This window comes from Rattus rattus, chromosome 4 (assembly GCF_011064425.1).
Source record: "Rattus rattus isolate New Zealand chromosome 4, Rrattus_CSIRO_v1, whole genome shotgun sequence".
Lineage (NCBI taxonomy): Eukaryota > Metazoa > Chordata > Mammalia > Rodentia > Muridae > Rattus > Rattus rattus.
In genome coordinates, this window is record NC_046157.1 from 84,276,757 (window position 1) to 84,291,783 (window position 15,027).

The 15,027-nt window shown below is 48.4% G+C and overlaps 1 protein-coding gene across 1 annotated transcript; it reads left to right on the forward strand.

Annotated features, from left to right (window-relative positions):
* Positions 1 to 10,444: 10,444 nt before the first annotated feature.
* Positions 10,445 to 10,702, forward strand: Mymx (myomixer, myoblast fusion factor). The gene has a single exon (XM_032899444.1). The coding sequence runs from the start codon at positions 10,448 to 10,450 to the stop codon at positions 10,700 to 10,702; it is 255 nt and encodes an 84-aa protein (XP_032755335.1). The 5' UTR covers positions 10,445 to 10,447.
* Positions 10,703 to 15,027: the final 4,325 nt, after the last annotated feature.

A 15,027-nucleotide genomic window follows, 5' to 3' on the forward strand; every position in this document is an offset into this window, starting at 1 on the left:
GTTGCTGGGATTTGAACTCAGGACCTCTGGAGGAGTAGTCGGGTGCTCTTAACCGCTGAGCCATCTCTCCAGCCCCCAGATCTGGATATTTTAACACTTGGTTATGACATTCAGGAGGCGTGGCCCTGATGGAGGAAGGTTCAGGAGGCATGGCCCTGATGGAGGAAGTGTATTTACACAGGGGTGGGCTCTGAGAGTAAAAGATTTACCTGCCTTCAGTTTACTGCAGTTCAAGGTGTGAGTTCAGGTTCACTTTCCTGTTGGCCTGCCTGAGGCTTGTTGTCTCACATCCCTACCCTGGTGGATGGACTCTTACCCCTTTGAACCATGAGCCAAAATAAACTTTCTTCCCCAAGTAGCCTTTGATCTAGGTATTTTAGCACTGCAGTGATAGCAGTAACTAATACCTGAATTTCTTGTTCTTCTGTCTCCAGTGCTGGGAGAACAGCCCTTTAACACAGCTCTTCATGTTGGGGTAACCCCCCATCCCCCAAGCATAAAATAATTGAACGAGACTGTAATTTTGCTACTGTTGTGAACCGTAATGTAAATATCTGATATGTATGATATCTGATAATTTGACCCATATGAAAGTCATTTGACTCTCAAAGGGGTCGAGACCCACAGGTTGAGAACCGCTGTGCTAAGGGATCAACCCCAAAGCTTTGAGCATGTGCTGTATCAACAGAGCTATAACCCAGCCCCTAGATATAGTTTTAATTGTGGGTCCTAGTGGCCATAGAGTGCTCTGGAGCCCTTGTGTAGAGAAATACAGACCAACATAGGAGGAGGAGGCTCGGTGCTCCCAAGTCTGGCCAGAACCCATTAGCTCTATTAAACTCTCACCAAGACATCTTCACATTGCCTGTACAGTGCCCATGACCCTGCCTGACCCTTCGTGTGTGCAACCTCTTTCCCCATTTGTTGCAGCACCTTGCATGCAACCAGTCTGCAACCAACACACAAATGCCCGTTCTCGACTGCTCTTCCAGAGGTCCTGAGTTCAATTCCCAGCAACCACATGGTGGCTCACACCCATCTGTAATGGGATCCGATGCCCTCTTCTGGTGTATCTGAAAACAGCTACAATGTACTGATATACATAAAATAAAATAAAAAAAAACAAAAAGTTCTCTTTAAAAAATTTACTTTTTCTTATTTACTCACTTTGCATCCTGCTCACTACCCCCCTCCTGGCTAACCCTTCCCACAATCCTTCCCCCATCTCCCCATCCTCCCATTCCCCCCATCCCCTTCTCCTCTGAGTGGGCGGGGGCACCTGGGTAGTCCTTCACCCTGACACTTGAAGTCTCTTCGAGGCTGGGCGCTTCCTCTCCCACTGAGCCCAGACAAGGCAGCCCAGCTAGAAGAACATGTCCCACAAACAGGCAACAGCTTTTGGGATAGCCTCTGCTCCAGTTGTTTGGGACCCACCTGAAGACCAAGTTGCACATCTGCTACATATGTGCGGGGAGGCCTAGGTCTAGGCCTAGGTTGTTGATTCACTCCCTGAGAATCCCAAGGGTCCAGGTTAGTTGACTCTGTTGGTCTTCCCGTGGAGTTCCTATCCTCTTCAGTGCCCCCAATCTTTCCTTCTATTCTTCCATAAGCATTCCAAACTCCATCCAGTGTTTGGCTGTGGGTGTCTGCATCTGTCTGTGTCAGCTGCTGGGTGGAGCCTCTCAAAGGACAACGTGCTCCTGTCTGCAAGCATAACAGAGTCCTGTGGGCAAGCATAACAGAGCATCACTAGTAATGTTAGGGATTGGTGCTTGCCCACCGAGGGTCTCGAGGCAGCATTCTTATCAGCAGTGAAAATGCTAGAGGCAGGCTGAGGGCATCCAGTAGGGTGGGTTATTACGGGACAGGATGGGAAGGAGGTGGACAGAGGAGTTAAGGCCAGGATGGGCTAGGGAGAGACAGTGGATGAAGATTAAACAAATTCCTTGTCTCCCACCCCACCCCCTTGCTTGATTGAATTCCTCATTGTTACCAGACACAATAACCCGTTTCCTCTCTGGGTCTCCCCAGCCCAAGGACTTGAGCTACTCCCTGATCTATTGAGACAGGAATTGGGAAGGAAAGTATCTGAAGCCAGCTGTGGAAGCTGAGGCTGGAAAACATGGACATACTGTGTCGGTGTGGGTGGTTGTGGGGGTGGCGCAGTGTCACGGCAACCATAGGCGTTAAGCTTCGGGGCTCTTTGCAGTTCGGGAGTTCCCAGAGGGAGCCATCCAGCTTGCTTTTCGTCAGCTTTGTCCTGCTGTGGTTATTAACTGACCAGGAAAAATGAAGATATTCTAAAGAGACACTCGTGTCTGTCAATTTAACCAACTACCAACGCAATGGAGCCTAAAGAAAGGAAAATTTCCCGGCAGTCTGTGAGCCGCCATGCCCAACTTGACTCTTTCAGTCGTCCCGCCTCTTTTGCCTGCATCACCCAAACTTCTCTCCGGAAGCCCTGCAGGCTGAGGCCGGAGGGACCTAGTGCAAATCTGGAGAGATAACAAACCACGAAGCATTGACCTTGATGTCATGTGACTCACAAAGCTCGACCAGAGACGATTTGGGAAACGTGCTTTGAGCCCAACATCGAGAATCCTCTCGGCTAGTCGTGCCTCCTAGACTTAGGAACTAGCTCAGAGCGAGCTCCAGTTTGGTTTGCTTTTTCCTACACAGGGTTTCTCTCTGGGGCTCCGGCTGTCCTGGTACTCGCTCTGTAGACCAGGCTGAGCTGGAACTCACAGGGACCCTTCTGTCTCTGTCTCCTGGCTGCTGGGATAAAAGGTACGCCCCACAACCACCACACTCACTCCAGTTTGTTGTGGTTTGTTGTATTGGTGTTGTTTGGGGACATTTTAAGTTTTTTATTTATTTATTTATTTTTATTACCCAGGCTGGTCTTGAACTCACGAACTCACCACATGACACCAGCAGGCCCTAAACTCTGATCCCCTTGCCTTCACATCTGGAATGCTGAGATTACTGGCATGCATTGCTACCAATGGTTCTAGCTTTTCTTTCCGCAGCCAGAAATGCTTTGTCTTGGATTATGGCGTGGCCTCCAGACCCAGTTTCAGGAGTGTGAAACTGAAAAAAAATTGTTATTTTATAAATTCATACATGTACACACTTGCATCTTAGTCCTAAATATGTTTTTTCTTTTTTTTAAATAATTACTTATTTAATGTATATGAGTACACTGTCTCTGTCTTCAGACACACCAGAAGAGGGCACCAGATCTCATTACAGATGGTTGTGAGCCACCATGTGGTTGCTGGGAATTGAACTCAGGACCTCTGAAAGAGCAGTCAGTGCTCTAACCACTGAGCCATCTCTCCAGCCCCAATCATAAATATCTCTAACAACTCTCCCCTACCTCCCCAGACACTCCTCAACAAGGCTTTTCCCATCACCCTTCTTTTCCTCAGTAGCCCCTTGAGTCTGAACAGTGCTGCCTGCGGCAGTGTTGACTGATCTCATCGGCTTGGACTGTGCGGGTCTTGTGCAATTTGTGAATTTCGTAGAAAGCCGCGCGCTGTGTCTAGAAGACAGTGTTGTGCAGCGCTCCTTCTCCTCCTCCAGCTCTGGCATTCTTTCTACCTCCTGCCCCGTGCTATTCCCTGAGTTTTGAAGGGAGTAAATATAAACGTCCCACTTAAGGCTGAACACCGAGCTGTCACTTATTCTCAAATTTTTGATGAGTTAGGAGTCTCTGCATTAGCTGTTGTCCACTGAAGAAAACAAGCTTCGGGCTGAAGAGCTGGCTCAGCGGTTAAGGGCACTGACTGCTCTTCCAGAGGTCCTGAGTTCAATTCCCAGCAACTACATGGTGGCTCACAACCATCTGTAATGGGACCTGATGCCCTCTTCTGGTGTGTCTGAGACAGGGTGCTTGTCAGTGGGTATAAACACAAATATTTATAAGGTGGCTTGACAGCATGTCCATTTGGCCTTCAGAACCGTGGGCATTTAACCAAGTTTGCAGTACCGAGCATGAATTACCTCTTGAGGGAAGCAATCCTCAAGTCCAAGGAGAAAACGGTTGGTTGTTCCTGTAACTTCCGTACCAGTATTGCACCAGTGGGCCTCTCCTTTCTGGCGGGTTAATTCACAGTGTTCGCCTCTGAATAAGACTACACGGCCTTCCTGCCTGAGCAGCCTGCATAGTCTTCCGTTACCGTGAAAGCTAACGAGCAAGGAAAAATGGGACTGTGAAACTTTGAGGGGAAGATTCAGTTGCGACTTAGGAGACCAAACTCCGCTACCTCAAAACTTACTTCTTTCCCATGGTGATTACTTCAACCGGCTATTTTGAGAAACTGTAGACGCAGAGGTCTCTCTGTAAAGCTGTCCTTTTGTGAAGAAAAGGAAATGTTCCCTTGTAAAATCTTCTGTACCAGGAAGACAGCGATGCTAAAGTAACTTTTACCACAAAGGTTTCTTTCTTTTTCTGCAGTGAGAGGAGTCCACTGCAAGGTCAGCAGTCCTATTCCAGAGACTTTTATCTACATAACAAGACAGTCGATTCCCCATGACTTTTTTTTTTTTCTGTCTCAGCCTCCCTTAGTTTGTCTGTTACCCCAGGAAGCCTCGTGCTGCTGTTCTGAAACTGGAGAATCATATGACGTCAGGATGGTAGATAGACCTCAGGGCTTGCCTACACCCTCACTTCTTTGTTTAAGACGTGACATTAGTCCACATATAATTAAAATCAGTGTCACCCATCAATCCGTTTTCGGGTCAATTTAATTCATATACTGGTCAAAGAACCTAGAAAAGACAGGGGACACAGCAATATTTTTTCCTCCATGCAAAGCCTTAGGGCGGAACTTACTGATCTCTGAGACACTGTTGAGGAACAGTAAGGAGGCCATTGGTGCCTGGAGTAGAGAGTAAGGGAGGCCAGGGCTGGAGAGATGGCTCCGTGGTTCAGAGCATTTAACTGTTCTCGCAGAGGAAGCAGATTTAGTTTCCAGCATCCACACAGTGGTTCACGGCCATCTGCAACTCCAACTCTGGAGGACCTGACGCCTTCTCACCTTGGCAAGCACCGCGTGCATGTGGTGCATAAATGTACACGCAGAGGAGACGCTCATATACGTAAATGAAAAAGAAAGAAGTAGGGAGAGATGGCTCAGTGGTTAAGGGCACCGGTTGCTCTTCCAGAGGTCCTGAGTTTAATTCCCAGCAACCACATGGTGGCTCACAACCATCTGTAATGGGATCCGATGCCCTCAGTGGTGAGTCTGAAGACAGCAACAGTGTCCTTAGGTATATTAAATCAATCTATCAGTAGGTAAGTAAATAAATACGAGATGGGAGCCATGGGCAGTTGGAAGAGAAGGAGGGCAGATTCCAGTTCATGCTTTTATAAAGGCTGCTCTACTCCTAAAAGATAAGTGGGGACATCAGCCTGATGGCTACCACAGCAATCCTATAGAGAGCTTCCGGGAGCCCTTACAGAGAGTAGTCACAGGAGCCTAGGGACTGTGGCAGGCTAGAAACGCTGTCAACAGCTAGGCTTCCTTGTCTGAAGGCACTAGAGGAGTTCTCCTAATGCTCTAGGCCCTAGAGTCTTGGGACTTGCACTCTGGGAAAGGCAGGTCTTTGACGTTGACGTAGAAAAGAGTTGCAGGACAAATCAGTATGAAGCCGAGTTAAACTGTATTAAAGGACATTTTTATCCATTGAAAAGCAGAGGTTGAGGTTGAGGATTTAGCTCAGTGGTGGAGCGCTTGCCTAGCAAGCGCAAGGCCCTGGGTTCGGGCCTCAGCTCCAAAAACAAAAGAAAAAAAGAAAAAAGAAAAAGAAAGAAAACCAGAGGTTAAGAGAAAGGTCTCAGAGAAAAAATGAGATACGTGAGATAGCATAGTCTCTCTCTCTCTCTCTCTCTCTCTCTCTCTCTCTCTCTCTCTCTCTCTCTCTCTCTCTCGGTGGATTTTAACGCTATTATAGCTAAATCCTTACCAAGAACTTAAATGAGCTCACAGGACAGTTTGTACAACATGCAGGGAGGAGTGCCCTTGATAAACTTAGTCAGGATTGGGGATATAGCTCAGCTGGTAGAGTGCTTGTCTGACTTCAGCAGTCCTAGCACCCGAAAGCCAAGAATGCTGATGCTCCTCTGTAATCCCAACACATTGAAGAGAAGTTCAAAGTCCCGCTGGAGAGCTGGCTTAGGGCTTAAGAGCATTACCTGTCCTTCCAGAGGTCTTGAGTTCAAGTCCCAGCAACCACATGGTGGCTCACAACCATCTGTAATGGGATCTGATGCCCTCTTCTAGCATGCAGGTGTATATGCAGATAGAGCTATCGTACATATTAAGTAAAAAATAAATCTTTGGAAAAAGAAGTTCAAAGCTGTCTTTGCACAAAGGGAGTTCAAGGCCAACGTGGTCTACTTAAGACCTTGTCTGAAAAACTCCAAAACAAAAATCACCCTAGAACACAGGATGAAGGAAGGCACATTAGTTCCACTGTGAACAATTTTGCTTGTGAAATTCTCACAAAATATCTGCAAGGTGAAGCTCTATCCAAGATCTTATGACTGGGGCATAAGCTTGGTCTATTGTTTATTTATTTATTTATTTATTTTTTTTGGCAGAGCTGAGGATCGAACCCAGGGCCTTGCACTTGCTAGTCAAGCGCTCTACCACTGAGCTAAATCCCCAACCCTCTATTGTTTATTTTAACATTTCTATTTGAAAATATGTCTATATAAAGAGAAAGTCTGAGGCTGGAGAGATGGCTCAGTGGTTAAGAGCACTGGCTGGGGGTTGGGGATTTAGCTCAGTGGTAGAGCGCTGACTCCGCAAGCACAAGGCCCTGGGTTCGGTCCCCAGCTCGAAAAAAAGAACCAAAAAAAAAAAAAAAAAAAAAAAAAACACTGACTGCTCTTCCAGAGGTCCTGAGTTCAATTCCCAGCTTCAATTCCCAGCAACCACATGGTGGCTCACATCCATCTGTAATGGGATCAGATGCCCTCTTCTGTTGTGTCTGAAGACAGATGCAGTGTATCTATATATAATACATAAATAAAAATCTTTTTAAGAAAAAAAGAAAGTCTGTCCCTGAATCAGCAGCCTTTACAGAAGTCTTTGGTTTTTCGTTTGTTTGGTTTTTTTTTTAAGAATTATTTATTTATTTACTATTTATATAAGAGTACATTGTCCTTGTCTTCAGACACACCAGAAGAGGTTATCAGATCTTTTCTTTTCTTCTCAGTTACCCACAATTTCTTTTTATTCCCCCTCAAATTTTCTACCACAGAGTTACACTCTCAGTCCCAGATTTTTTTTTTTTTTAGACAGTATTTTATTTCCTACTGTCCAGATTGACCTCAAGCACTATGGAGACAAGAATCATCTGGAGGGGTTGGGGATTTAGCTCAGTGGTAGACCGCTTGCCTAGGAAGCACAAGGCCCTGGGTTCGGTCCCCAGCTCCGAAAAAAAAAAGAAAAAAAAATCATCTGGAAATGTTCATCCTCCTTTCTCCACCCCCTAAATGCTGGGATTGTATGTATAAGCCACCATGCCTGGCTCACATTTGAACATTTTTATTATTTTATTTCTTCCTCTTCCTCTTCCTCCTCTTCTTCCTCTTCCTCTTCCTCTTCCTCTTCCTCTTCCTCCTCCTCCTCCTCCTCCTCCTCCTCCTCCTCCTTCTTCTTCTTCTTCTTCTTCTTCTTCTTCTTCTTCTTCTTCTTCTTCTTCTTCTTCTTTCTTCTTCTTCTTCTTCTTCTTCTTTAGTGTGACAGGGTTTCTCTGTGTGGCCTTGGCTGTCCTAGAACTCCATCTGTAGACCAGGCTGGCTTTGAATTCAGAGAGATTTGCCTGCCACTCCCTCAGGAGTCAAAGGTGTGTGCCTCCACTGCCTAGCAGATTACATTTTTTTAATTTTAATTTTATTTATTTTAAGCTGAATGTATAGTGGCACATACATTTAATCCCAGCATTTGGGAGGCCAGAACCGGGGCATGAGGAGTGGGGGTGGATCCCTATGGGCCAACCTGATCTACATAGTAAAATCCAGAACAGCTAGGACTATGTAGAGTAATAGGTTTCTGTTTCAGATAATAAGTTTCTTGGCTGATGTAATAAACCAAATTGAGCCAAATTTAAGATTTATAAAGGCAGGTTTATTGGAGACAGCTCTCGAGTGGGTTTTCCTGTCTCAGTCTCAGAGAATGAGAGAACGAGGCCAGAGACATCTCCATGCAGACAGGGACACAGACACAGGCAGACAGGCAGACAGAGAACACTGCGAGCACGGAGATGGAGCTCTGGGGTGGCTGGGGGCCTTTTATCTGTAGCACCCACCTTGCACACCCGTCAGAGCAGACGATGATGTAAGCGGCTGCTAGGCCCCCGAGAGCATCACCTGTAAGCTAACACAGATCTCTTTCCTTTTTACAAACTGTATGTGTGTGTCTGATGGTGAGTGCAGTGCAGGTGCAGGCCAGATGTGCTACTGCTGCTTCCCTGCAAGGTGGAGGGGAGAAATTGAGCAAGACCATGAGCTCAAGACCCACACGTTTTTTTCCTACGTCTCCACGCAGCAGCCCGGGTGTGGGGGAGGGGCGGGGGGGCAGTTAGGGTCGGTGGGACAGGCTTGTGACTACTGAACCACATCAAAGCAAGTAAGAGAGAGAGTCATGCTGCCTGTCGTCCACATTCTTGCCTCTCTCCAGGCTTCTGTTTTTAATCTTTAATCTTTTCTTCCTTCAGGGTCTTTGATACTGACAAGGACAGCTAATGACAGATGGGAAGTGACCGTATTCCCACAGCTTTGAAGTCTGCAAAACACCTCATGCATACCCGACTCGTTCCCTAGAAGAACAGAACCGATGGAATGAATATATCAAAATTAAGGAATCTAATTAAATCCATTAGGAGCTGGAGGGGACGGCCGATCCAGTAAGGATCGGATCATCTGCTCTGGCCACGCCCTTTTGATCTCCTTAGTCTTCCCTCATCAATTAAGGCAATCAGGGCAGCTCTGCAGGAAAGGCTCCCTACTTGGATCATTTTAATTTGTGGCAAGCTGACATTGAAACCAACCCTAATAGCCGCCATCTGCACTGAATCCAGCCTTGAGTTACAGTTGCTTTCTGAGGGGGAAGTGAAAATTTTAAAACAAAACCTACTGGATGGCAGAGGCAGAAGGATGTCTGTGAGTTTCAAGCCAGCCAGGGCTACACAGATCAACCCTGTACCAAAAAACAAACAAACAAAAAAACCCAGGCCATATATCCAACCAGATACAGTTGGAAATATGTACATCTATATAATTATGTATATGTATATACACATATAGTTGTAACTATAAACATATATATACATATACATATAACATATACATATATACATAAACCTCCTTTAGATTAAGGCAGGGAAATGACTGGAGAAGGTCTTGAACTGTATGTCCGCCTGTCCTTTAGTAGGCATACCATCTTGAACTGTATGTCCGCCTGTCCTTTAGTAGGCATACCATCCAGTTCTATGTAACTGCACTCAGTTGCAACAGAAACTGTGCCTCCCATCCTCTTCCCAAAAAGGGTCCAGCAGAGACTCCGCAGGTCCTGGCTGGCTTGGCCACGGGAGTAGTACAGGGTGAGGGTTAGGAAACATGTCTGAGCATAGCTTAGCTTCATCTGAGGGATCAAACACATGCCATCCTCTCTGTGACTCCTCCAGCTCTTCCTCCACTTCCAAAGGCAACACCTGAGGTGACTGGATCCCAGAAGAGTCCACATGCTTCAGGTAACACGACTAGAAAGTACAGTCCAACGCTGAGGTCTGCCCCTACTGCACCCCATGGGGAATTCCTGCACACGGCCCCTCCTTTCTTCTCCTCCTAAGAAGGCAAGAGGGAGCAGCTGGACCTATTGAATATACCAGGTGCCAGAACGCAGCTGTTCTCTCCTTGTCGCCTCCACACCCAAGCGAGCTGGGCTGGGTGGAGGCTGAGGGGGTGGGGCTCCCTTGTGCCGTCCAGTGATGCTGTATCCACCGCAGGCAAATGCATCCTGAAATTGATTCTGAGCAGTTCTGACTGATGAGAGCTGCTACTGACCGGTTCGAGCTGGTGAGAGGGAGGGCAAGGAGTGCAGGCTTCAGGTCAGAGTATGCAAAGGGAGAGAGAGAGAGAGTGATTAAAGAAAGTGGGTATACAGGAAATGGCACCAGGTAGGCCCTAGCCTCAGTGCCCACCACCCTCCAGCCGTGGGCTCCATTCCCATCCGCGCTAACAGTGAGTGAACCCCCCTGTGCTAGCTTTCATGTCAGGAAAGAGCTGCTCCAAACTAACCCATAAGTTGAAAGCTGGGGTATAAAGTATATGCTAAAGGGAGGACTCCCCACTTTGCCAGCTTTGCCAGCTGAGGTGGGTGCCTGAGGTACAGTCTAGAGAGCCTGGGTTCTCTTTGCAGGTCCTGGTCCTGCCATGCCCGTTCCACTGCTCCCGTTGATGCTTCGATCGCTGCTATCCCGCCTGCTGCTGCCTGTTGCCCGCCTGGCCCGTCAGCACCTCCTGCCCTTGCTGCGCCGGCTGGCCCGCCGACTGAGCTCCCAAGACATGAGAGAGGCTTTGCTGAGCTGTCTGCTGTTTGTCCTCAGCCAACAACAGCCACCGGATTCTGGAGAGACCTCTAGAGTGGACCACTCCCAGAGGAAGGAGAGATTGGGTCCCCGGAAGTGAAGCCATGGGTCCCTGAAGCAGCCACGTCCATCAAAGTACCTTTTGGAGCGGGTTAATTCAGGCACCCGCTTGAACTGGAGCATGCCCGGTGGGCGAAGCCGGTCAGGGCTGAGTGTCAGAGGGTTCTGACCCGAACAGCTCCCACTCCCCTAGCACCTAGCGGTCTACAGATTGTGTTGTTGCCCTTGCTCCCCGCAGCTCCCTTTGCCTTATCTCTGGCCTCCAGGGTGGATCTGCAAATGAAGGAGGTATCCAGGTCAGTTAAGAGATGGTGTTTCACTTAAGACTCAAGACAATTTAGCTAAGAGGTGGTATTTAGATCCAAACTGTCCAGTCTAAGACCTTGCCTCCCTTTAAGAGACTTAAATACTTTCAAAGCTTAGTCAATAAATGACCGTGTGTTGTTGTTACTGGTGGCGGTTTGTTCTTGAAGCTGTTTACTGTATCCAGTCTGGCCTCGGCCTCCTGAGAAAGATCTTGAACTAACTCCTGATCCTTTTGACTTTATCTCAAAGGTGCTGGAGTTACAGGTTTATACCACATCCAAGCCTTGTTTGGGTGGCACTGAGGACTGAACCCAGAACTGTATGCACGCTAAGCTAGCTCTCTACCAGCCGAGCTAATTTCAGGCTCTGTGTTGGATGACTGGGGTGTCTCAGAAAGTCTTGCCACCCCACCCCCACTCTGGCCTATCTCCGGGTTATCTGTGGGAAGCTGGAGGAGCAGGAGAGGTGGGGACATTGGCAACACTTCCTTCCGATAACTTGTTCCATCTGTCCCTCGGTCCTCACAAGCTCCACGTTGTTTGGAGTTGTGTGATTTCATTTAGAATGTCCTGCTGCGGCCCAGCGATCAGTGGCTTAGATCTGTGCTGCAGGAAGGCTAGCTGGTTGAAAGGGCAGGAAAATTGGTCCCTGGCATGCTTTGGAGACATCTCAGCTAGAGGTAGTGGGAAAAAAAGATTGGCCAGCAGGGCTGTGGGTCAGGAAGTAGGGACATGCATGACCTTTAGGGACATCTTACTAGCCTTGAAGAAATAAGAAATCACCTCAAAATTTCACCTCTTGGGGCTGGAGAGATGACTCAGCAGTTAAGAGCACTAGCTGCTCTTCCAGAGGGCTTGAGTTAAATTTCCAGCATCTACACGGCGGCTCACAACCCTCTTTAAGCCCAGTTCCACACGGCTGGTCTCCAAGGCCTCCAGGCGTGACCTGGTACAGGGATACACACTCAGGCAAAACACCTATACACATTAAAAAAGTTTTTTTTTTAATTTATTTCTCACTTCCCAGCAGAGTGAGCGCTTTTGTGTACACATGCGGGGGAGGGCATCGAGTATTACGATTCTCTAGATAATTTATGATTCCCACACAATAAACCTTTCAGGAGTGATTTCGGCTGCAGGTTAAGAAGAGCATAGTAAGGAATACAGGCCCCTGTCAGGGGATCCTCAGTCAAGTTGGGGATCCCATGCAGGTTCCTACAGAAACTTGAATCTGGGAAAGCCGGAGCTGCCCCTCCCCTCTCCCCCTCTGCCTCTCAGGCCTTGCAGAACTTTTTCCTCCTTCCCATGACCCAGCTAGAGTCCTCATAGTCCAGCGACCTATGTGGACGGGTGGATTAAAAGCAGTCCCACCTTTCCTACTACGTCCCTTCTCAGCCCTATGGCCCCTCCCACTGGGCCTCCTCGAGCCACCCGGATCTCCACTCTTTGGGCGGCGCGGGGCGGGGCCGGGCAGGGCAGGCAGCCGCTGCGAGCGAGAGGCTAGCGAGCTGTCGTCGGTGGCGGCTCCTCTCGCTCGCCCGGTGCCAGAGACTGGTCGGCTCCGGCCTTGGCAGCGGCCCCCACCCCAAGGTGAGGAGGTCGGGAGATGGCTGGGGTCCCCACGGCCTGGGAATTTTTATTCTCCCCTGTCCAGCCTCCCCACCCCCCACCCCAGGTCCAATCTCAACTGGTGCAGTGGGGCGCCGATGGGGACTGAACGGTTCTGATGGTGTCTAACGGGCCCTTTGAAAAGGAGGATTTGACTCGACTCGCAGAGTACAAATCTTCGACTTCATAGGGATGGATTTTTTTTTTTTTTTGAGAGTTTGTAAGCCCACAATTAGATGGTTGTTTAAGCTCTGGGCCACTTAAAATTATCTCCTGGATCAGAGGAGACATCTGCCAACCAGAGGGTTAGGAGACACATCTGAGAAATTTGGCTAGAAGCCTAGGCTTAGACGGAATGAACAAAGTCAGTTCTTCTTGAACCCTGACCTAGTATCCACCTTGTGTACACATCTGTCTTTATATGGAAATTTCATACTGGGCATGGGGAAGACTTGCTCAGTTGGTTTAATTCTCTCAGACCCTATGTATGTATGTATGTATGTATGTATGTATGTATGTATGTATGTATGTATGTATATACATATTTTTTTCCCAAAGCTGTGATTCCACTTATAATCCCAGCACTGGCAAGGCAAGGGAGAGGACAAAGAGTTAGAACTCCTATGTTATAAAACCAGGCCGGCTAGGCCCGTGGCACAGGCCTTTGATTTTTAGCACCCCTAAAGTAGAGGCAGGCAGATCTGTGTGAGCTGCAGGCCAGTCTGATCTGCCTAGAGAATTCCAGGCCAGCCAGAGAGACAGGGTGAGATCCTGTTTCAAGAAACAGAACGTAAGGTGACTGGAGAATTGGTTCAGTGGTTAAGAGTGATTACTCTTCCCCGGGGAGGACCTGAGTTTGGTTCCCAGCACCCACATCAGGTAGCTCATGACTGCCTACAAGTCCAGTTCTAAGGGACCCAAAGCCCCCCAACCCTCGCATATACATTATGCAAATACATAATCTTGAAAAAAACAAACCAATGTGGATGGTCCCTAAGGAACTGCAGTCAGAGGTAGTTCTCTGACCTCTACACACACAGGGGGGAATGGGGGGGATGAAGAGAGTTTGATCTTGTATTAATTATGGAGCCCTTCCACTAACTTATTTATTTTTAACAATGGCATTAGAGCTGAGGAACTAGCTCCACGGCTAGGAGCATTTCTCTAGCACGCTCCGGGCCCTGAACTTGACCGCAGTGTCCTGAAACAAACAAGAGCAAAACAAACGCAAACAAAACCCACGTTGCCTTAAAATTCCTCTTCATGGCTGACTCTTTTTGGTGTCCCCTTAAAGTCAGCACGATGGGCAAGTGTTTCCCTGGGTTTTCCCTAGTTCCTTTTCGGCCTCAAGGCCACAAAGATTTAATCACCAACAACGGAGAACTTGAGACATAGCTTGTGACAACCCCCCAGCCCGGAGCAAACACTGTTGCAGCAAACACAGATGGCTATTGCTGACAGCTGGGAGAACAGGCCTGGAGAGACAGAGAAGAAGGCTGAGCGTGTGATGTGAAGCAAATCTACCTTTGGGAGGGGCAGAAATGATAGAACAAGCCACAGTCCCAGCTGGGGGGAAGAACAGGACGTAAAGTGAGCATCAGATCAGGTGGACCAGCCTTCCTGACCTAACCTTAGGGACGGGGAGAGGGGAGCCATGATAGAAGGTTTAAAAAAAAAAACAAAAAACAAAAAACCTGGTGGACCTGCCTAAGAATCTGCCTAGGCTTGTGAGCTGGGTTCCCTGGGCTGTCCAGCAGAGGGCCCTGGCACCAGCAACTGGCTGAGGCTGCCTGGGGTGTGGGTGCTGGCTGGAGCCCAGGCAAGAAGCTTGCCAGACGGGCTATTCTCCAATAATAACAGGCCTAGCTGTGGCCATCTGCATCGACGGCCAGGTCCCAGTGGGCGTGAGGAAAGGAACCAGCTTTCCCCAGTCTGGCTGGGACCCTCACCACTTCTCTCCTTCCGTCCTCCAGCTTGCTTTGCACACCAGGGCTCCCAGCCTGGCCATGCCTATTGGATCTCTCCCGAAACTGCGCCAGCTACGGATGGCTACAGGGCGAGACCTAGGATGGGGAAGAGGGGTAGGGCAGGGGCCCACGGAAGAAAGGAGGCAAAGGCAGGGAAAGACAGGGACTAAACAAACAGAGGGTAGGGATCTGGCGTTGTAGACAGACATGAGCCATGGGATGGTGCCCAGAAAAATACCACCCAAGCCCGGCTTCCTGCCCTCTGTTTGCTTAGTGCTAGTGGGGAGATGTGTCATCTCTGTGGGAGCAGGAAGGCTGTATACACCCCAAACAGAACAGCTTGAGAGAACCCACTGTCCTACAGAGTCAGCTACCTCCTAAGGGCCCAGTCATTCTCTGGGGAGAGCTATTGCACCTTTCCCTTATGATGTTAGTACTGGTAATTGTTAATTAGTTCCAATGGTTTCTCTGGGGCATGGGCTCCT